A 24,019-nucleotide genomic window follows, 5' to 3' on the forward strand; every position below is an offset into this window, starting at 1 on the left:
CTCTGAGTGGCTAAGAGGTGAGTCTTGGCAGATTGCTAGCCCTATATAGAAAATGCTCTGCTGTTTCCTCAGGTCTGCCTTTGTAGACGCGCTGTGTGTGTGCGGAAGCGCTGGTCGAGGACGGAGAGAGATGTATGGAGTACAGCTGGGTAGCAGGGAAAAACTGCACCTGTACTCTGTTGCAAATCCAACACATCAATGGGTACACTGGTCCCCAAAATATCAGGTCGAGTAGTCCCTAGATTTTCTTATACATTCATTTAATTACTGCAAGTCAATACAGTATAAGTTGTGATCAGACAGAATAAAGAGAATATTAAGTACACTGTGGTTGCACCAATGACACTATTGGTTGATTACTGTACAGATGTATTTGCAGTGTAGAGAAGGACAATTCTAATGTTACCATCATGCCATAGTAAATCAATTAGATGGGCATTTGCACAAAGGGAAAATCTAGGGTGGATAAGGTGTTCTTTAATTTAATTAAAAGTTGAAATAAAGACCTTTAACTTGCTAATATACGAGGTGATCTAAGATCATTTAAAAAGTGTTTTGGAGACATTAAGTTTTGTGTACTACAGTACATTAGCATATCTGACTGTACCGATGGAGTATTATGACAAGAATAAATCCTCCTGTATTTTAATTGGGTCTTGTCTTTATTCTTGTCCGTATGTACACATAGTATATAATTATTTTGTTTTGAGTTATGTTTCTCGCTGTTCGAAAAGGTAATTCAATATTTACAGGTATTTAAATAGTTCACAATTAGCATCCTGGGCTAATTTGTTGCTAATTTAATTGTCCCGTAATTTTTGTTATAGCAACTACACTCTGACCTGTTATACTTGTAAGTGATGCTTAGTTTGTGGTTATGTATACTGTTACCTGCTAGGCCTAGCAGAATTTTTATTGACATTTTATTAAATAATTATATATTTGTGTTAAATATAACTTTCAGTTGTGATTTAACTCAATTACTTTTTAAATACGAAGTGTCTCCAGGTATGGTGCGCTGGCAAAATGCACAGTATTCTAGTTTTCCCGGAGGTGATCACATGGGACGCGGACGTGGGTGGGTTAGGAAGGCCGACTGTGAGTGTGACGAGATGGTGAAGATCAATTATTGAGGGTGGATGTTAGTTTAAGTATTGATCAAGACATGTGTTGGTTTGAAGAGAAAAGAAACGTGTCCTTTATTGGTAATGTGAAATCATTTGATACTTTAACTTAGAGAAAATAGGTTTTTGATTGTTTGTTTTTTTTGGTCCGGAAGGAAATGTCTTGCACTTCCGAAAGATGGAGCATAGCGAAGTTCTTGCTAGTGAGGAGGAAGAAATTCAAGAAATGCCATGCCCAGTGCACGGGGATGTTGCAGGACTGACACAGCAGCAGATGAGAGAACTGAGAGCTTTGCTCATAAAATTAAGATGTCTTCTCGAAAGATGACCAAGATTTTGGTCACACCACTGCAGTGACTCACAGAATTTCGATGATGTTTGCAGAGCCCATTAAAGAGAAGCACAGAAGAGTCCCACCACAGGTTTTCCAAGAAGCCAAGCGGCATAGTGCCCGGCTTTATGAGTTATTACCGACGATATGTCCCTGAGTTCGCCCACCTGGCTCGTCCGCTACACCGGCTGGTTGGGAAGTCCGGTAAGAACAAGGAAAGGATGTCAGCTGTATCATTCATCTGGGACAAAATGTGACAAAGTGTCTTTGATCAACTAAAGGAGTGTTTGCTAGTGGTACCAGTCCTTGTATATCCCGACTTTAGTGTCCCCTTTATAGTAACTACTGATGGGAGTTTCTGTGGATTAGGCGCTGTACTCAGCCAAAAGCAGAGTTGAGCGGGTCATTGCTTACACAAGCCGTGGCCTGAGGGGATTTGAGAAGAATGATGGGATCTACAGTGCGTTCAAGTTGAAGTTGTTGGCTCTTAAGTGGACCATTACAGAAAAATTCAAGGAATATCTTCTGTACTCCCATTTTACTGTGATGATGGATCACAATCACCTGAGATACCTGGAAAGTGCCAACTTGGGAGCCGTAGAACAAAGGTGGGTTGCCCAACATGCTGTTTAACTTCTAAGTGTGCAAGCCAGGCCAACAGAATACAAATGCTGACGTCTTGTCCCAGCTGCCTTCAGAGGAAGAACCAGAACGCGAAGACAATGAAAAGGACTTCTTGATGATCATTTTCTTGAAAGCCTGCCTGTGGTCTCAAACCAAATCAGAAGGTGAGTGGCCAAGAGAACAACAGCTAACACAAAATCAAATACGAGGAAGAATAGCAGGATATTTGTGGAAGGAGATTAGGGGATTGCAACAAGAAGATGCAACTGTAGCACCAATCTTAGCTGCAGTCCAGAATGGAAGACCCGATTGAGATACACTAATTACAAAGGGGCTACAGTATATGAAGCTGGCAGCTTAGTGGGAAAAACTTCTGCTGAAGAAGGGAGTGCTCTTCAGAGTTATATGTGATCCAAGAGATGGAGAAGAAGTGAGGCAACTGATAGTGCCAGGACTCTTGCATTCCCAAGTGTATGAAGCAAAAAACGATCTTCGGGGAGAGAGGCACGCTAGCAGCAGTATGGTGTGAGTACTACTGGCCTACCATGGCTAAAGACATCCAAACGTGGATGAAGCAATGTATGCAATGCTCGTTATCAAAATACGTTTTCCCAAGGACAAGAACTCCAATGACATGTACCAATGTAACCACACCATTGGAAGTGTTGGCAATGGACTACACACTGTTAGAGAGGTCATCAGATGGATGTGAGAATGTGTTAGTCTTGACTGATATGTTGACCAGGTTTACCATAGCAGGTTTACCGACCAAGAACCAGACAGCTAATACCACTACTAAGATGCTGATTAAACACTGGTTTGTGTACTACGGCTGCCCATCTTGGTTGCATTCAGACCAAGGAAGAAGCTTTGAGGTCAACGTAATTTCTGAGTTATGTACATTATATGAGTGTCAAATGCAGAACAACCCCTTATCATCCCCAGGGGAATGGTGACTGTGAGAGATTTAACTGGACAATGCATGACGTTGCGGACATTGCCACCAGAGAAAAAAGAAAGCTTGGAGAGAGCATCTCCCTGAGTCAGTGCTGATGTATAATGGTTGGGTACACTCTTCAATGGGTTATGTGCCATTTTACTTGATGTTTGGTCGAAATCCGAGGTTGCCTTTTGATGTTCCTCTTGAGAAATGCTCAGAGAAAGATGACATCGACAATCTGGATGACTGGGTTCTCAGCTACCATGAGTGGTTGAAGGTAGCCAGTGACATTGCCCAGAAGACAGCTTAAGATGTAGCAAAGTCGCGCAAGAGGACTTATGATTGGAAGTCGAGGGGTGTGCTCTTCAGACCTATTGACCGTATGCTTTTGAGAAACCACAAGCACCGAGGTAGAAATAAAATACAGGATGAATGGAAAGCTGACCCGTACAAAGTGGTGTCCCAGTCAAATCCTGATATACCCATTTTCACTGTACACCTAGAGAAAGGGGGTCCCACTAAGGTAGTGCATAGAGAACTGCTTAAACACTGTACTACTAGCTCACCTAAAAGCAGTACCAGTAATGCCTAGTGCTAAACTCTCAAACCAACAACACGTTTGTGTAGCTCTGTGTTTGTGTGTCGGTATGGGGATGGAAGTAAAAAAAAACATAATAATAATAATAATAATAATAATCTAAGCAGTTGTTGTCATATGGCAGGCACATTAAAAAAAAAAGTTTAAACCTACACATTTGATTTTAGTGTTTAGTGGCTTTATTATTAATTATATAGTAGCCTACAATCGATTTTATAACAACATTTAAACATAGATTTGTAATGGGTAAGTTTTATTTTTAAAGTATTAATCTTTAATCTCTTTTACCTTTTTTTTGTTAAAAGAATCCTGTGATTGAAATACTTGTATATGCCTCTTTGCATATTTCTTTTTGTATAGAATGTTTCCATATAGCACAAGGTGAGTCAGCTGCCCAGTTGTGTTTGGGGAGCAGTGCGATGAGGTTATTAAACACATACCTTGGCAGTACATCATGCTTTCATTAATACACCTGTTCCATGATGATAAAATGTGTACCAGTGTAATCACTTTTGCAATAGTGGAAAACCATCCCTTTTTTTTATAAGAATGCTATTCCACTGTATCTAAACATTGTAACATGGCTATGACATGTTGCTGTGAGAGCCTGGGAAAGTAATCAATGGAGTTACACAATCACATTTTTTTTTTTATTATTCACTGAAAAAATGGCTAATCTCAGTTATCCTGTCAGGCTACATGTGATGTGTAGCTTGTCAGAACATACTGTAAGCAGCTTTATAACAAATCAATTGATATTACAAGACGTTGCATGATGGGACAATTAAATGTCAACACCTAAGCCCTGACCCAATAAAGCTGTTGACTTTGGACCTGTTTACTGCAATGTAGCCAGTAACAACAAGAAGGATTGTTTAATGCATCATTCTGCTTTGGAATAGTCAACACCATGGGTTTCTTATCAGTGTGTAATAAAGCTCGAGTCCTGCCAGTCTGATAGAGGCTGCCACGATGTACTGCAGTTAAGTTCTGTGCTTTACATCAGGATGAATCATGCGCGGCTAGGTTCTATAGCTTACCCTGGTCATGCACACAGTTTTCTGCTTGCAGCAGCAGGAGGTTATCATGTGATTGGAGAAGAATATCACTATCAAACCCCATTCTGCTTTTGAATGTTTTGGATCCCATTGCATTAAAAGGTTGTCTTGCTTTGTTTATTTTGTTTGTTTATTTTGCACTATTGCGACATCTTTTAAACTGGGGGGGGGCCACTGCACCTTTACATTTTCAGGGCTCCATGCCAAGCAGTGTATGCCAGGAAGGCGCTGCCCTGAAGTTGGTGACTTCGAACAAAACACAATCTCTGTTTACCCTTCCTTGTTTTATTTGAAATGAATACCACATTCTGTATTTTGAAGAAGGGTCTAGCTAGGAGTTGCGTTGAAGAAACATCAAAGTTTCCAAAGTGGAATTTGGAGGACCTCCAAGGTCCCACGCTAAGCCTGTAATACCACGAAGGCATACCAGCTCCATTATCTCTTGAGAAATCCACAAGCAACCCAACAGGTAATGACGCATGAATGTATGATAAAAAGTAGTGGTGTAATTTACTGGCATAGCCCTGCTTCGTACCCTGTGTCTGCTGGGTTAGGCTCATCACAACCCAGTAAAGAATTAAACTGTTAATGGATGGATGTTTCAGTAAATATTGCTTTTGAAAACCTTCCTCAAGCAAGGGTTGTTGAGGCACACAGGCTTCAGTGCGGGATGCTTACTGTTGTATATACCATAAATACAGTCTAAAAGAGTTTTTTTTAAACACTCCACTATAGATTTAAAAACACAGGAGTAAACGACTGTACTGCACCCTTACTTAAACACTTCGTCTGTGTGTACGTCCTTATGTAACCCTGCCCCTTGCTGGAGTGGCTGCAAAGGTACCACGAAATGTTTTTGTCGGGACAACTGAGGAAGTCAGCTCCTCCGGTCACTTTTTTTTAAAGTAACAAAAACGCCTATTCGCTGCCAAACAGGTTTAGGGTTTCGGTGCTGGGAGAGGATTATTCATTGTTTTATTAACAATCATTTGATAACCAATCAGAGTGGTGTGTCCTGACAGGAACATTTGGAGCTACCTTTATAAGGACAGTCCAATTGCTTGCTATTGATGAATGGACGGAGGCAGTAAGGAAGAATAAGAAAACATAAGAAAATCTTCCTACTGCTCAGAAGCCGAGTTTGTACTTTAGAAAGCGTTGTCTTAAGGACAACGCCAACGAATTTATATTCTCTGTAATAATCATTTAATTTACAACGCAACGTACTCTAGTGATTTTTTTCCCCCATCTCTTTTCATTTTGTACTGGAATTTCACAGGTACGAAAAGAAGGACTTAAAAGGACAAGGGCATTGTGTTTAATAAAGTCTGCATTTTCAAGGCAGAGCTACAACCACAACCAGGCGAATCACCGAACCAAGGAATATTAGTCGAGAACTTATTGACGCAGTTTTTTTCTTGAATTAAAAAATAATAATAATAAAATGCCTGGACGTAATACAAATTGTGCCGACAACGTTTTTATGATTTCACTATATCTGGGGTTGGCCTTGTTCATTGTCAATGTGTCTGGTAAGTCATAATTTTATATTATCGATACAATATTGTAGCGGGGAAGGAGTCGACTCTTGTACAGCGGTGTCGGGGCTATGCTTTAGTGCGAGTGGTCCCGGGTTCGTTAAAAATGCTTTACAATAGTAGCATACTGCACAGCAGTAGATCAGTCACTTTAGGTAGCAAAATATAGTTCCTGAAAAACAATACCACATTATATGGGCATATTTCTGTCTAATAAAACTAAATACCGTTAAATGGCTAAAAAAACATACGGCAGAACAGCAGCTTGGTAAACCACAGTGAGGCAGGTGTCTCACTCTTATCACACCGTATGCACCTACACGTCGAAGCATTCCTGTGTTTGAATAATAACAGCAGCTATTGACAAAACAATCTACTGGCATCGTTATGGCTACGCTGGTATGTTGATATTTGTGGATTCATCTTTAATTCCTCGTGAACTAGAAATGTACCAAATACGAATCGAATAGCTTTTTAAAATTATTTTTAAACACACCGTGTTGTAACACGCTGTGTTCTGTTAACAGCGACTAGGTTTTTTTTTTTTTGTAATTAATTTAAGGCAGATTGTTTTATTTTTTCTTCAAAGGGTGCGGGAATGAAAACGTCCCTTGCTGAAACGGTATAGGTCTACATTGTTTTTAAAGACGGGGCAGATTACTGCTATACTTACAAAAAAAAAAAACGTAATATTGCGTTAAGATTGAGAGACCGCTAGAATGTCGTGTTTTGTTTCGATGTTCAGTTATATATAGACAACGTCATTTTTAAACGTTGCTCGGGTAACTGCAGTATACCCATTTTTGAGGGCCCCATTTTTATAAATGGAAGCAGAATTTCATTTTATAAAGCAACCCCCATATGGACAATGGGTCAATAAAATGCCAAATGTAAGCTTTTTTTTTATCAGTTGTATGTGTCGTCTACCCATGTACAGTTATTATAATGATCACAGATGGTATGGGGGGGGGTATGCAGCTATCATTGACAGGCCTCTACGCTGCTGTCTGGCAGTCTGCCACCTCTTCTAACTCTTCTGACTGTCTGACTCCTAATTTCTTGATACACACCAGATCTCCAGTTCTACCCCAATCCCGGGCTGTGCCACCCTATTCCACTGCTAGTGTGAGACTGTACAGCTTTCATTTTCATTGAACCGTTTCATTCATGTGGGTTTGTGCATTACTCTGCATTCAGGGGAAACACTGTTATGATACTTGGCGCCATCTAATGGTTTTCTACAGTTGTGGCTGCACAGTGGCAATGTGTGTGCCACTGAAATCTGTATCTGCGGGATATAGGCTAAAGGAGGTGCCAGTCCATTTTTCATACATGCGTTTATCATGCTTGTGTTTTTACACGTACAGTACGTACCCTCAGGGTGAATGACACCGGAAGTGCAAGGCAGATAGCAACTAAGATCCCTTGCATTGTTTATCACAGCAACTTCAAAGAAAAATAGACAAGTTGTAGTGGTGAAATCGCTAAACTGGATTGCTTGCTCTTTTTAGGAGAATGTGACTACCCTCCAGATTATCCCAATGCCGTACTGAAAGAAGAACATCAAACTCAAGGACCACCTGACTTTGTAGAGGGGTTTAAAATCACTTATACATGTCAGAGTGGGTATGTACCGAACGGTGGATCTCCAAAAATCACTTGTACCAGTTCACAGTGGTCACCTCTGACCTTGGTGTGTGAACGTAAGTATGATTTTGGTATTTGTTTTAATGGTGTCTGTTATTGTATTGCTAGACTACTTCAGCACTAATTTGTTGGTGGGGATGGACACATTTAAAAAAACAAAACAAAAAGAAAAACAAAAACAAAACTATTAAATTCTGTTTTAGATTGCCTTTGAAAAAGTAGCTATTAACTGACTGGCTGTTTGACCTTTTTATTCACCCACTAAAGGTTATTTTTACTAAGAGTGTGCTGTCTGCAAGAGGGGTTTGTTCTCTTAAACAATGCTGTTTGTCTCATTGATATTTAATACAAGTGGACATTTTTTAATAAAATAAATCAGGAATTTGGTTTAGTCGAAGTGTTTATAAGTATGGAGATACAGTACGAAGGTGCAGGTGTTGCTAAATACTAATAAAAAATACACATTTGTATGAAATGTAGGGAACAGTTAAACTACTGTTTTTCAGAAGCTTTTAGATAATGTTATTTTATCAGGGATGGAAACTTCAATTGAAAGTGCACCGTCATGCTGTCGTGTAAAATACTCATTTCAGATTTTTATTGTATTCTTTCTTTCAGGCCGATCATGTGGAAATCCAGGAGAGATACTTAATGGACACTTTAATACTGATGAGGGTGTTCTTTTTGGAGACAAGGCTTATGCTGTTTGTAATGAAGGGTAAGTATGTTGTGGTTGATGCTCAGGATTGTTAAGGTTGGGGTAGTATGTGCATATAATCCAGTAATGAGATGTATTATTACTGTAATAATATTACTGTTCGTGTCCTGGGGAAGCAAGTCCCTGTCATCAGTGATACAGTGCAGGTGCCCATATGTGAATTTAAAGTTTAAGATTTGCAAAATTGCAGTGGGCTCTATTTACTTACATTTCTGGAAGTAACAATGATTTAAAAGCTGGCAATAAATAACATAGTTGCAGCTATATATATATATATATATATATATATATATATATATATATATATATATATATATATATATATATATATATATATATATATATATATATATATATATATATATATATATATATATATATATATGTTTCTTTGTTTTAGATACCAGTTGGCAGGCAATGGTGTCAGAAACTGTCGCGCTACTGGCTGGGACGGTGCCATTCCTATATGTGAAAGTAAGTAGGCTTGTGTGTTTTTATTTTCTTTTTTATATACATAATGTTATGTATAGAATATTGTATCAGGTGCTGTACAATGCAAGCTGATAGGCACTCCACGAGGGGTCAGAGTGGGTACTGTCTGCTCTCACGTTGAGGGGGTGAAATCCAGCTTGTATTTAACACAACACCCACTTCAGTAGTTCTCTTAATGTAGAGTTAAGTAAGAATACTTTTAATGGTATTTTTTTTCCTGTATTGAAATTAACTTTATTCTTTATTCTTGAATAGTGTCCGTGCCATATACTGTAAATAAATAAAGCTGTGCATAGATTTAGTCTGCAGTTTGAGTGGAATTATCTTTCCCAGACCTGCATACAGGTTAACAATGTTGAAAGAGTTCAGATGTATTATTTGCACAATGTTTGGTTGTAAGGTGCAGAATAAAATATTAGCACACCTTGCAGACATGGGATGCTTCTTTTAGACTTATCCTAACCAAGTGCAAGTGCAAGTGTGCAAATACCATGCATTATCTATCCATCTCTCTGCTTATTTATGGATTATGTGAAGCAATGTATTAAAGATGCATTTGATATGAACTGTTGTTTTAGCACAGATTTTGAATAGGCTGATATTTGGAATAAAGATTTTATTTATTTTTTCTCTCTTAGGTGTAAAGTGTCCAAACCCTCCATCGATTGTAAATGGTGAAATCACAAACCCACCTCAGGGAACTGTCACGTTTGGCACGTCATTTACCTACATGTGTAGTAAAGGGGTTCTGGTGGGTAATAGTGAGCTTGTTTGCACCAAATATGGAAACTACAGTAGTGATCCTCCAACATGTAAAGGTATGTATTGCTTTGTTTGTTAGTTATGTAACTGTGTGATTTGAGGGATGTGACATTCTAGAAGGGGTAGATTGATCTCTGGTGGACCAGCGGCTGCCACCTCTTCTCACAAACATAAAACATCACTCCCCGCTAAAATATAATGAACTCTCTTATAAAAATTAAAGAACAAACCAAGAAAACCTCAGTTTGAAACAATGATTTCACTATACCAGACGTATTTGTAAGTTTGGTGAAATGTTTACAAATAAAATGCGTATGCAGATAATGGGTTGTTAATTAATTTCTTTGAAAATGTTGCTTTAATTTCAAACTATAGCAGGTTCAGCTTTAAGTATTTTCTAGCTCTGTGCTACAGCTATTTCACTGTAATCTGTTTGACCATTACTTGTTTGTTATTTCAGATCACAAAGGCTGCCCTTCTGTTCAAGTGGAAAATGCCATTAAGACAGCTGGATTTGGACCAGTTTATAAATATAAGGATTCCATTACCTTTGCTTGTAATCCTGGGTATATTCTTAAAGGCACTGCCACTGTTAACTGTGGAGTAAATGAAACTTGGGAACCTCAACTTCCGACTTGTGAAAAAGGTAAGTACCACACACACATTGAGATAAAACACTAACTTGAAATACAGTAAACATCATGCTGACCAGCAGACCTTCAAGAGAGCTCTTATTGTCTGTTTTTTCCTATTAAAGGTAATATAGGAATTATGTATTTATTGATAACATCTATGTTACATTATTTAAGTCAGTATTAGCCTTGTATAAACCTGAATTAAATCAGTGAGTATTGTACACGTGGTGCTTGCCATATAGTTTTAACAACACCTTCCTATAGATCTGTAATACTAGTTTTGACGTTGCTTAAAATAGGTGATTTTCCCTTTTTGATATGTTCTAAATCTTCATTAGAGGAAGGTGATTATGATCTGAATGAGACTGCACCAAAGAGATGAGCTAAAGCCCAATCCTTGTTTCACAGGCACAACATTTAACCCATAAGCTGTTCCACTGTTTGTTTTCAAACACATGCTCATGTGAAGAGCTTGGGTCTTGGTTTGAGGAACACTGTTCAGAAGCACATTCAGTGTGACATTCAGTATATTAGTATATTGAACACTGTTTAAACAGTCAAGCATCAACCTAATTTGTTTTATTTATTTTATTTTAGCTCCAACCACACCAACAATAACCACCACAAGCGCACAAGTGCCTCCAGCGCCCTCTCCTGGTAATGTGTTTAACATTATTAACACCCCTCGCTCGCTAAATCTGCTGATCCAGCTTTTCATTGCAGGCTGCACATTTACAGTACAAGTAGGAATTGTGCATGCAGCCATGGATAAACTATAGGGGGGGACGGGTGGGCATGGCTTCGTCATGGTCCACCCTGCTGCTCCTGGCATCGTCTGAGGGTGTGGCTTATTCTTATCCCCTTAACAGAAGGGACCAGCGACCAAATAGTCCCTGATCACCCCTCACCCATACAAGCAGGCATGATCCCCACATTACATTGCCACCCAGTAAAAATGAACAGTCCCCCTACCGCATTGTTTAAACTACTGTCCATATAATCAATGCTCTTATTTCCGATATCTATTTTACTGCAGTTGTGTGCTACTAATTGTTTTGTCAGATATGCTATTCCACTTCTATTATACCCATAACTTTATTAATAATAATAATGTAAGGAAGAGCAGATTGCCAACAATCACTTGTACAGCACAGTAGTCACTTTTGACCACGGTGTGTGAACAGAAATATGGTTTTGATGTTTGTTTTTCTTGTATTGCTAGGCTACTTGTTCATAAGCACATTCAGTGTGAGATTTAATATATGAATGTATTCCATTTGAACGCTATTTAAACAGTCAAGCATCAATCGAATTGTTGTTTAATTCATTTTAGCTCCAACAACTAGAACCACTACAACTACAAAACTGCCTCCAGCACCCTCTCTTGGTAATGCGTTCTGTTCCAACACAATGAATGTTTATTTACTGTGAAAAGCTCATTTTGACAAGGAATGTATACATGCAAATCATTCGCATAGACGATAATAGGTTTAATGGATTTCTTTAATATGCAGGAATTTCATCAGCTCCTGGACTGACTACGGTAAAGACAACTGCTTCTGGTAAATATAAATACATGTAATCTGTGCTTGATAGTCGCTTGCTTGAATGCAGTGTGCATACCCAATTGTTCAGACCCCACCTCCCCTGTTATATTTGTTTAACATTTATTTGACCAAAGTTACTATAAACCTCTTCAACATTAAATACCTATGAAATACTGCTGAATACTGCAAAAGTTCATCCGGTAAATAAAGTTCTCTGAATCTGTGGGAAACCACTGGGCATAAGGAGACCAATTATATAAATGACTTCAGAATATTGAATTGAAAAAAGTTAAGGGTACCTTTTTTATTTTAGTACAATTCTAAAGTGACACATTTATAATATAAATATAAAGCAGTGTTACAGTTTGTAAATTCAGATAACTCCTTGACAAAGGTCAGGTACCTAAGATAGGTGTCCCATCCTTCTCTCCTGGAGGCTTGGAGCCTTGAAACCTCTCCTTGCCTCAGAACGTCCATGTCAGGACACGGGGCACCCCTGTGCCGAGTCGGTCCTTACCCTCATCTGACAGACATTGCTCCTGACAACTGAACTCCCCTCTTGTTCTGTTTATGCCTTTAGCTAGATTAAAACTGGAAATTGCTATCCTTTTAAGTTGTATTGAATGATTTCAAATGTAGGTTGAAAGTGAACTTCAACCTACATTTGAAAACAAAAAGGAAGTCCATGGGCAGGGCAATGACTTTTTGATTCTTTGGGATGGAAATTTGGGGTCTGGCTTTTAGTGGCTTTAGAGGTTCACAGTCAGTTTTATTTATTTATTTTCTTTCTTGGAATTCCCAGTCAGCTGGGACAAAGCAGTTCAGATTTACACTGAAGGAGAACATGAAAAAAAAAGTAGAATTTGGATATGCACCTATCGCACTCTGCTTTGTGTATAGTGTTTGGGAAAGATGAAACTATAACTCATAAACACAAATCCTTCATTTCTATCTCTTCTCAAATCTGTGATAAACCCCTTATTCCACCTTAATGCAGACAAGTTGGAGAGACCAAAAATACAAAATAAAAGCCTTTCGTCCAAACAGTACCAAAGCACCCTCATACAGTACAACCTCTTACTGTTTTATGGGTTCTGTTGCTGTTTTTCTCTTAATCTGACTTTCCCTGCTTTGAACTTGTCTGGAGAATGCTGAATGCTGGGACAGAGCCGCCTCCCTCATCCTGTTCAAGTCCTGTAACCACACAGCACGTGAGTTCTGCCAGGCCACTACTGTCTGCCGGCTCCACTCGCTTGCATGTTTATGGACAGTTGAAAGGTCACATGGTCACTCGTTATTGAATGGGATGAGGAAGGCTGTTCAGTGCCTAGATAAACTCAAAGCCAGGTAAAGCAGATTTAGAGAAGAGAGACAACTCTGTATTGGAGCAACACAACCCAGAACCACTCGGAGTACACATTCCAATTAAAGCAATGCAATTATATATATATATATATATATATATATATATATATATATATATATATATATATATATATATATATATATATATATACACACAGTGCCTTGCAAAAGTATTCAGACCCCTGACCAATTCTCTCATATTACCGAATTACAAATGGTATATTGATATTTTATTTTTAAACACTGAAACTCAGAATCAGTTATTGTAAGTGACATTGGATTTATGTTGGGGAAATATTTAAGAAAAATAAAAAACTGAAATATCTTGCTTGCATAAGTATTCAACCCCAGGACTATGGAAGCTCCCAGTTTGCACTGATGAAAGAAATTGCCCTAACGATGACACAATTACCTTACCTTTGGCCTCCACCTGTGAACCATTAAAGTTGCTGTCACATTTTCTGGATAAAAACCCCACTGATGAAGGATCATTGGTAAGGCTGTGAATCTGAAGGAAAATGAAGACCAAAGAGCATTCTGCAGAAGTTAGAGATAAAGTAATACAAATGCATAGATTAGGGTAAAGGGTACAAAATAATATTCAAGTGTTTGGATATCCCAGTGAGCACAGTTGGATCAATAATCAGGAAGTGGAAGCTGCATCACACCACCCAGGCACTGCCAAGAAAAGGCCATCCCTCAAAACTCAGTGCTCAAACAAGAAGGAGACTTGTGAGAGAAGCCACAGAGAGGCCAACAATCACTTTGAAGGAGCTACAGAGTTCAGTGGCTGGGAGTGGAGTAATGGTGCACCAGTCAACCATATCAAGAGCTCTGCATAACACTGGCCTGTATGGGAGGGTGGCAAGAAAGAAGCCATTACTCAAAAAGCACCATCTGAAAGCGCGTCTAGAGTTTGCCAGAAAGCATGAGAGTGACCCAGCTGCAATGTGGGAAAAGGTTTTGTGGTCAGATGAGACCAAGATAGAGCTTTTTGGCCAAAACTCAAAGCGCTATGTGTGGCGCAAACCTAACACTGCCCATGCCTCAAGACACACCATCCCTACCGTGAAGTATGGTGGTGGCAGCATCATGCTGTGTGGATGCTTCTCATTAGCAGGGACTGGGCATCTTGTTACAATTGAAGGAAGAATGGATGGAGCAAAATACAGGAAAATACTACGAGAATCTGCTTCCGTCCACTAAAAAACTGAAGCTTGGGAGGAAATTCACCTTTCAGCAGGACAATGATCCCAAGCACAAGGCCAAAGCAACATTGGAGTGCTCAAGAACAAAAAGGTGAATGTCCTACAGTGGCCCAGTCAAAGTCCTGATCTCAATCCCATTGAGAATAAGTGGCACTATTTGAAAATTGCGGTCCACGAGCATCGTCCAACCAACCTGAACAACCTGTAGCAAATCTGCCAAGAAGAATGGGCCAAAATCACTCCGACACTGTGTGCAAAGCTGTTACATGCTTACCCCAAAAGATTTAAAGCTGTTATTGCAGTGAAAGGTGGCTCTAACAAATGTTAATGTGTGGGGGTTGAATACTTATGCAAGCAAGATATTTCAGTTTTTTATTTTTCTTAAATATTTCCCAACATAAAATCAATGTCACCTTACATTAATTGATTTTGAGTTTAAGTGTTTTAAAATAAAATATCAGACAGAATGAAATTTCAATGTAGCTTTTGTAATTCAGTAATATCAGAGAATTGGTCAGGGGTCTGAATATTTTTGCAAGGCACTGTATATGTGTATGTGTGTGTGTATATATATATTGAAGGGACCGAAAAGGATATCAAAGCAACAAACACCCCCGCAGTTTGCAGCTTGTAACTTATCAGTGTGTAGCTAAAAAAAAAAAAAAAAAAAAAAAAAAAAAAAAAAGAGGAAAGGACAGAATGTTCCAGCACACAAATAGGTTGGGCCAGATGTCCAGGGCATAGGGAAGTTAAATAAGAATATGCAATGCTTACTTAATCATAAAAAAACAGTATTAACTAGTTTCTGAAATGGACATAACAAACGCACAGGGAGGGGACAATAGAGCCCCAAAGCCAGTGCTGATTGATTTAAACCAAGGGGTATAGCAATAATTAAGAGGCAGTGACTAATGAATTGTTTGCTGCGTGCTCGATTCTGATAGGGGTAAGGGATGCTATGTAGAAACTATATAACCCATGTACATGCTTTACCCTGGTAGAATACTCTAGTTACTGATGAAGTGACTGATGTTTTCCGGAGATCTCTGTTGTTGATGACCACTGCAGTAAAACTTTGATGCAAAGGTCGGTGCGATCGTTTGTCTTTGAGCAACTTTAGAGCTTCAGCAAATTAACCCTTCAAATTGGCGTAGTCTGCAGGATTCCAGGATGTTCGTTGTGTTCCTGTTGGCGTGTGGACTCGTGACAAGATGTCTGGCGTAAGCAACACCATATCATAGGAAAATATAACGGGTGAACTGGAATCCGAAACCTGTGGGTTGTGAAGTTGTATAAAGTGTGTAAAAAGTAGAAAAGGGCATTGAGTGTGTTCATGGGTGTAACTAGGTAGGAATGTTTGTATGAAAAGGCAGCATCACTACATAAGTTAATACGGTAAAACTGTTGAAAGCTTTAGTCACAGGGCGGCATCTCTGTGACACAGGATAAGTGAGTAAGCAGCAGAAGTAATGGAGAATATCCAAGAAGCATACTCGGACAGTATTGCTCAATAGGTGGGAGGTACCCACCTCTGGAATAAGTGAAATGGCCAGCTCCAAACCTCAGCTGGCAGTATGAGAGTACTTGACTGAGAAATGGGCTGAAAACAAAAAAAAAAGCATTAAAGAAGGGCTGGCAACCAGACAGCCCTGATCAAAAACAAACCAGGTGGTTTCAAGAACAAAGAAATGACAGACAAGAGTATGCTGCAGTAATCATACTGCGAAAGGCAGAGCATGACCTAGATGTAAAATCATGGGGGTAACAAAGGGAGAAGAAAAGCGATAAATAGATTGGGGTTATTTAGAGTGGAAAGCCAGAGAATGGCAGGTATAATAATATTTGGTTTCTAAAAATGCAGAATTAAATCAACGTTTTATTTTCAAGAGTCTGTATATTGATTGTTCAGTTGTTGAATTGAACAGGGTGATAGCATTTTGTTTGAGTATAAAACATTCAATCTACTAATTATTTGCATATATGCGATGTGTTTAGGTTGGTCACAATACATTTTTTACGGCGCTTCTAACAGGAGAGGTGATGATAACTAGATTAATGTGGTAACTGAGACATTAATAAATCATGTATAACGCAATGATAGTATAAGTCAGGGACTAAACCTGAAACAAAATAAGGGATCTAGACGAGAACATTAAAAATATTTTCGTGACAGATACTCGTGTGTGTGTTGTAAAGGATGGTTGTGTTTGTGGGCGCCCATGCTAGCAAACTGTATGGTTGTGAAGATTATACCATACACAAGACTATAGTCATATTTCAAGTAGCAACAGCTGAGCATAATGTGGAGTCTCAGAACTGGGTGTTACATATGTATGTAATATATGTTTGTCTGCTGGCTATTACATGTTCACCTATTTGTGAGTTAGGACGACCTGTTAATAGGAAAGACCTGTTACACAAACCGCCACGAAGTGGGGTGGATGAGGGTATTGGCATAAAACCCTAGTTAAAGTCCATGAGCGCACCAACAGTCAGTAAATTTAAGGTGCAAAGGAAAACGAACTATTAATAAAATCCACCAAGTAGAGTAACTTGTCATATTGGAAAATTATACTGGTAAGAAGTCAGTTTAGAAGGATAACTTTATTAATAAATTGCTTGGGTTAGATTGGTTTTGTTTAAGCAAAAGATAAGCAACATTTTAGAAAAGGCAGGTGTTTAACACTATGTGACTTTTACATAAGTATGAGTGGGAACACGTAAACTGTGTTCATGAAATAGCCGAGTGCAGCTCAGACTCATAGTTTGAGAACGGAAAGCTTTAGTTCAGGAATTGATATAAGAGAGTGGATTAAAATAAAATATAGATCACAACGGCGATGCAATAGGAGTGGAAGCTAGAAGTTTAGCTCAAAGAAGCAGTGCAAGATAAGATTCTGGGTGTGTTACCAGAGAGCAGGCAATATGCAGATAAGGTGCCTGGGCAGTTGTCCAGCAGCAGAGAAGTGTTAATAGTAGATGTTGAAGGCACAGCTCACAGCTGCAAAATCACACCAAGTTTTAGAATGAATACGATTTTAAGCAATGCTCTAATTGTGGGTGTATTGATACTTAAAAGTGATGTGTTGGAAAGTGTCAGTGGCTACAGGAAAGTCTGAAACGGCAGAAGAACCGCAAGGAGATTATAGTGAATACATAAGAATGTTGCGACAGCTGCAGGCGCAGATAGGGGAGTGACGTGCGCTGTTCTTGGTCGGAGTAAAGGGGGGAGGTAATGATGATGGGGATGTAAGAATGTTGACGCGGAGGTAGGAGGCCACCCGTGTAAAATGTTAGTTGATACTGGGGCTGGAATAACCATTACGGATCTGCCAATCCCGGTAACAAGAGTCGCAAATAGCATTTAGAACTGAACCCGTGGAATTTGTAATTGGCTCACAAAACGCGCAAGTCGAAATGTATCATGCTAAAACGCATGAGAAAAGCATTTTAGAGTTAGATGTAATGTACGTCTCATCTTTCCCTCTCACACTCCAGGACTTGACTGAGCAGTACCCAGAAGTGTGGGCTCTGCACAGCAATGGCTGCAGTAAGGCAGTGGGAGTGCTTATCACAATAGGAGACGCCCATCATCCACAACAGCAGTACCTGAAGCAGTGACAGCAGTAAAGGGCATTATTACTGATTTACTAATGCAAGGGATTGTAGTCGAGTGTAACTCCCCCACCAGCAGCCCAATTTGGCCAGTCCCTAAGGGTTCAAGGCCAACCCAAAGAAGGCTCAGCCCCTATAACAAGAGGTAATGTACTTGGGACATATTCTCAGCCATAACAGCAAGACTATGAGTCCAGATAGGAAACTGGCCCTCACCTTGATATACAAGCCTCGAACTGTTACTGAGTTAAGACAGTTTTTGGGTACCACTAACTATGCCAGGGAATACATATAGGACTATGCTGTAGCAGCAGGACCCATGTATTCGCTATTAAAAGACACGCCCGAGAAATATGAAGCTATTGAGTGGACTGAGGAAGCGGAGCAGGGGTTCAACGACCTGAAACAAAAGATCAGTGAGGCCCCTGCACTAGGCATACCCAGTCCAGATAGGGATTTTCATCTCCAAATTACAGAAAAAACACACACTATACATTGTGTACTGAGCCAAGAAGATGGCGGCCGTCTAAGACCGGTGGGGTACTATAGCCAAAAGAAAACTCCAACCGAGTACGGGTACCCCACCTGTAAGACCTACTTGGGGGCCGTATGTTGGGCCATTGACATTACTGAACATTTAGTGGGGTTCACCCCTTTGACAATACATACTAATCATACTAAAAGCCAAAAGGAGATCCTTGAAGATCCCACGTTAAAAGTGCAGTACGATGGGTAGAGTTGTACCCTGAGCGACAGTGGACTTTACTGGAAAATTATGAAAAACATGTTGACTTCGAGTACGGCAGTGGTTTCATATCCCCTATCACCCACAATCCTCTGGAATTGCGGAAAGGGCAATGGGTACACAAAACCCAGACAAAGCTCTACCAAAAACGATTGACACACAAGCCACCCCCACAAAAGGTGGCATGTCTAACCGCAGAAGCGGATGTCCTCCAAATTGACCCCTGCGGGGTACTTGCCCACTAGGGTTTCTCCGATGGCAGCTGGCCTTGATTTATATAGCGCGTATGATTACCTGTTGCCTCCAGGAAGTCAAAGCCTCATTTTGACAGATTTACAAATAAAAGTACCACCTGGGTGCTATGCCAAGGTTGCCCCTCGTTGCATAGGGGTCGGGGTCGTGGACGCAGACTATACCCGAAATGTAGGTATCTTGGTCCAAAATACTGGAACCGGACCCTTTGAAATCAGGCCCGGAGATCGGGTAGCACAGATTGTTTGTGAGCGCATTTGCTATCCATAGGTTAAGGAAGTTCCGGGCGTCCCCTCGACGGACAGAGGGTTCATCTGGAACAAATGTATAACCATAAAATGTTTTGTCTCGGCTCATTGGATCAATCCCTGGGGACAACATATGTGACCGGTGGGGAACACAGGTCGTTCCCCTATATTTAGGGGCAAGAACGCCCTTATCCCCTCGACCAAAACTGTAACGATGTCCCTACCCTCAGTCATATATAGTCTCCCACATGTGTACACTCCTACTGACCCATATGGGATATGGCAGCTAGGCATATACACCATGCACAAAAATACCACCAATCAAACATGCCTAGACCAAATCGCCAGAACCCACACCTGGTGTAACATAAGGACCACTACAGCCACAGGAAAGGGAACATGGCATCGATGGATCCATCGGATCCCCCTTTTTTCCCCCCTATGCCCCCAGACCTTCGCCCCCTCACCACATGGGCTCATAGAAATGGGGGAACCGTTGGGGCTCATTGAGGATGTGGTCTGGCATAGAGTCACAGTGCTTTGTAATTACTCGCTGAAACTGTTCCAGACCAACTGCTCCAGTTTCCCATCTCTAACTAAAATATTCCTAGATCAAATGAAGGATGCCCTACACGATAACAATGTGAATGCCCAATTCCAGAAACGGCAAAATGATGGGACAAACTGGTAGTGAGATCTCTCGGGGATTTAATTACCGCCATAATGTCAGATGTAAATATTACTCAGACTGAAGAAAGGTGTTGTAGAATGGGAACCCTCATGATGGCACACGTTAATCGCGCTATAACTGATCTGTTAAGCAATAGGCTCCCTATTTTGCACAGGTTATCTTTTAAAGAGTAAAAAAGGCGGCCTCGGGATTGAATGGGCAGCTGACATATGGGATGCTGTACTCGCCCACCCAACCCGAGACTCCAGACATACCTCTAATGTTACTTACCAAATTATGATCCCCTCCGGGACACCGATCCAACGCCAGGCGTTGCGCCGGGTACAAGCGTTGGGGATGCCAGAGGGAAACCATGTCTATACCTTGAATAATGTGGGATGGGTGGGTAATGGAAGCATACTTAGTAATGAATGTTGTATATGTACGTGTAATGCTCGAATGAACTTGACTAACCTATCAATGGGTACCCGCCTCTGTGCCACTAACACCAGCTACTGCTTATATGTAAATCATACTGTAACCTTAGGCAGCCATGTAATCCATCCCTTACCCCCTACCAGGACCAGCAGGCTCAAGCGTTCCTACACACAATAGACCACAGACCCTTATAAAATCACTGCAGCTTTAACTGAAATCCAGCACAAAGCGGTGCTGGCCGAGGTCCACGGCAATATGGCTACTGACTTCGCTAAGATCAGTCTGTCCCGGACATCAGGTAAGGACTGGGAGTTCGGCCAGGGCGGACCTGATTGGTTTGGGTGGTGGAACATCTCAGGTAGGATTGCTTCCCTAGGATCCCTCATATGCCTGCTGATCGTGCTCCTCTTGTTCTGGAGAATGAGGCGGAATATGCACACAATACAATGAGAAAGGAGACACCTGCAGGATCAATACACCCCCGAGACCTACAGCACCTGCCTACAACGCCGCCCTGAGCATCTAAAGAGCGGCGTCCCCGACAAGTGCTAGTAACCTCTGTCGTGGACTCAAGAGCCAGCTTCTGTGGTCTATCTGACCTATGGTCATGGACCATAAGGGGGGACTGAAGGGACCGAAAAGGATATCAAAGCAACAAACACCCCTGCAGTTTGCAGCTTGTAACTTATCAGTGCGCAGCTAGTAAAAAAAGGAGGAAAGGACAGAATGTTCCAGCACACAAATAGGTTGGGCCAGCTGTCTGGGGCATAGGGAAGTTAAATAAGAATATGCAATGCTTACTTAATCATAAAAAACCAGTATTAACTAGTTTCTGAAATGGACATAACAAACGCACAGGGAGGGGACAATAGAGCCCCAAAGCCAGTGCTGATTGATTTAAACCAAGGGGTATAGCAATAATTAAGAGGCAGTGACTAATGAATTGTTTGCTGCGTGCTCGGTTCTGATAGGGGTAAGGGATGCTATGTAGAAACTATATAACCCGTGTACATGCTTTACCCTGGTAGAATACTCTAGTTACTGATGAAGTGACTGATGTTCTCCGGAGATCTGGTGACCACTGCAATAAACCTGTGATGCAAAGATCGGTGTGATCGTTTGTCTTTGAGCAACTCAACTTGAGAGCTCGAAGTTCCAAATTTAATTATATATAATTATATATATATATATATTATATATAGATATATATATATATATTAGTAGATATATATATATATATATATATATATATATATATAAATTTTATGTTAGAAATAAAAAAACAATCTTTATCATCGATCTTGTGATGGAAGAAACAGGTGTTGGTGTTTTTGTGAAATTGCAATAATATGTATTTGTATTTATATTTTCAACATCTAGCTCATACCATACTACAGAAACATTAAATTAATTTGGCTATTAAAGATGACTCTGAGGAACACAAAAATGATTGAGATTGAGTTTAAAAAGGTGTGTGGTAATGGTGTGTGTCCGTGTGGTTATTTTTTTTGCCTGAAGAATCTCTACTCTTTTTCAAGCCTTTAAAACAAGATGATTTAGTGATATTTTTGTTTAGGTTAGTCGACTAATTCTGTATTTGCTGTGGAAACGTTCAAAGCAATGAAAGTTGTATTTGAAGTAGCTGAAACACATAGTTCAAATGAACTACTGTCCTAGACGTGTCTAATTTGTAAATTTAGATATCAGGGCTTCTTTCATTAACTGTTCTGCAGCAGGTAAGTCTAGTCATCACTCTGTAGAGAAAGCTGCTAAACTTACGATGAGGGTTCACTATTACAACCATGCAGGTAAATACATTTTAATGTATGCAGATTCAAATGAGAGACAAATGAATGTTGCATCACTATAGGAGCCACACCCCACCATGTTTATTTTAATTGCTCATGTACAGCAGTTCGTTTGTCTTGGGTTAAGATTTGCTCCTAAGTTAGTGAACTTCTCAGTTTTGCTGCAGAGTGTGTTTCATCTTGCCAACCACACACACTTCTTGTTAAATGTCTTTTGGTCTTGTAAACTTAATACAATTGTATTTATACATGTACTGAGTAACATAAAACAAAAAATAGAATATAGCAAGTCTAATTTCAATAAAACTGAACGTGCAATATCCATTCAAGGTTTATTTGAAATTGAACTTTGATACATTTTCCACTAGAGTATGCAACTGTATTGTACATTGAAAGTGTGTTAATGTCTGTCTGTGTTTGTTGTGTTTTGCAGGAAATCCTCTTCTCCTCCTCGCAGTGCTGCTGCTTATTAAATGAATGTTGTTCAGCTGAACAGGATTCTCTCCAGTGGTGTGCATCAGTGCAGGCACTATGATTTTTATTTTTATTTCACTGACAATTAAATTGTGTGCACCACTAACTACATACTGTATAAAGACTGTACAGCAGTAACAGATTTTGTAATCCTGTGAACTGTAAAATGTTCGTACAGCTTTGGCTTAAAAAAAGGCGTAAATTATATGTATATAAATAAATGTATATTGTATAAATTATTGGATTTTTATAGGAACACCTATTCTTGCAAGAGTTTGTAAATTGAATTGTATTCTTCTGTTAGCTCAATGTCCAATATGCATATACATCGCACTCCAACCTAACCCACTGTGCCGTAATTCATATCAAACAAACAGATCAAATGTGCCTTATTCTGTTTGTGAACTGGGGGGGTACAATCGCTGGCTAAGGGCATTGGAAATTTCCACTCAGGGATCTTGCATATTTAGCCTTTCCCTGAATCATCACTTTGCTTTTGTGGAATTTTTTTTTTCTCTGTACTGATTTAATAAAAATGGGTTTAAAAAAAAAAAAAAAGGCTGTATTGTTTAACCTGTACTGGCCAGTTTAGTTTCTGTCACGATGATTCTTTTAAATGAGTACTAATGGGTCAGTATGTGACAGATGATACTTGAGTTTTCGTCCTCCTGAAATCTACAGTGATGTTGTGTGCTGTGCTAGCCATCAAATATGAGAATTGTTGAATATCAACAATAGACTGGAAAAAAAACTTAACTAGCACTCAATTTTTGGTTGCAGAGAGATGTATCTGTCTTTGTACGTAGATCAATATTCCCTCAGTCGTTGTACATCCCCCCCCCAATATTAAGCGCATACATTTTATCATCTTTATAAGTATAAGGCATAAAAAAAAAAACATTAATAAGAAAATCGCAACTAGCAAAAGATTATTCAGAGGGTGGGCTCAAAGTCATTGACTGAATCCCTCATTGGGGACCTTAATCTACACCTCTTAAGGGTCTGTATATACAATAGTGATTCCATGTGGTTTCATATTCCAAATCTTTTATTCAGAGAACTGGGTGGTTAGGCGTTAATGCTTAATGGTGACTGTGATGTTTCAAGACTTCTCATAAAATGATCAGAGTATACAAACAGGCACCGCTATATTGAAAACTGGTCTTTTCTCAGTTTCACACC

The 24,019-nt window shown here is 39.8% G+C and overlaps 1 protein-coding gene across 3 annotated transcripts; it reads left to right on the forward strand.

The window, feature by feature from the left end:
* The first annotated feature begins 5,714 nt into the window (after window positions 1-5,714).
* LOC121299900 (membrane cofactor protein-like) lies at window positions 5,715-23,395 on the forward strand. Of its 3 annotated transcripts, XR_005947478.1 has the most exons (10): window positions 5,717-6,207; window positions 7,725-7,916; window positions 8,479-8,578; window positions 8,979-9,052; window positions 9,709-9,888; window positions 10,293-10,478; window positions 11,065-11,124; window positions 11,982-12,029; window positions 20,699-20,853; window positions 22,797-23,395. XR_005947478.1 is itself a non-coding variant. In XM_041228121.1 (9 exons), exons 1-9 carry the CDS (start codon window positions 6,120-6,122, stop codon window positions 22,838-22,840), a joined length of 972 nt encoding a protein of 323 aa, XP_041084055.1. In that variant the 5' UTR covers window positions 5,721-6,119; the 3' UTR covers window positions 22,841-23,395. The 3 variants fall into 3 exon arrangements, 2 of the variants coding, with proteins under 2 accessions (XP_041084054.1, XP_041084055.1); XM_041228121.1 differs by lacking the exon at window positions 20,699-20,853 and having other exon boundaries at window positions 5,721-6,207; XM_041228120.1 differs by lacking the exons at window positions 11,982-12,029; window positions 20,699-20,853; window positions 22,797-23,395 and adding an exon at window positions 11,801-11,913 and having other exon boundaries at window positions 5,715-6,207.
* The last annotated feature ends 624 nt before the right edge of the window (window positions 23,396-24,019 follow it).

Source organism: Polyodon spathula, chromosome 25 (genome assembly GCF_017654505.1).
Source record: "Polyodon spathula isolate WHYD16114869_AA chromosome 25, ASM1765450v1, whole genome shotgun sequence".
Taxonomy (NCBI): domain Eukaryota; kingdom Metazoa; phylum Chordata; class Actinopteri; order Acipenseriformes; family Polyodontidae; genus Polyodon; species Polyodon spathula.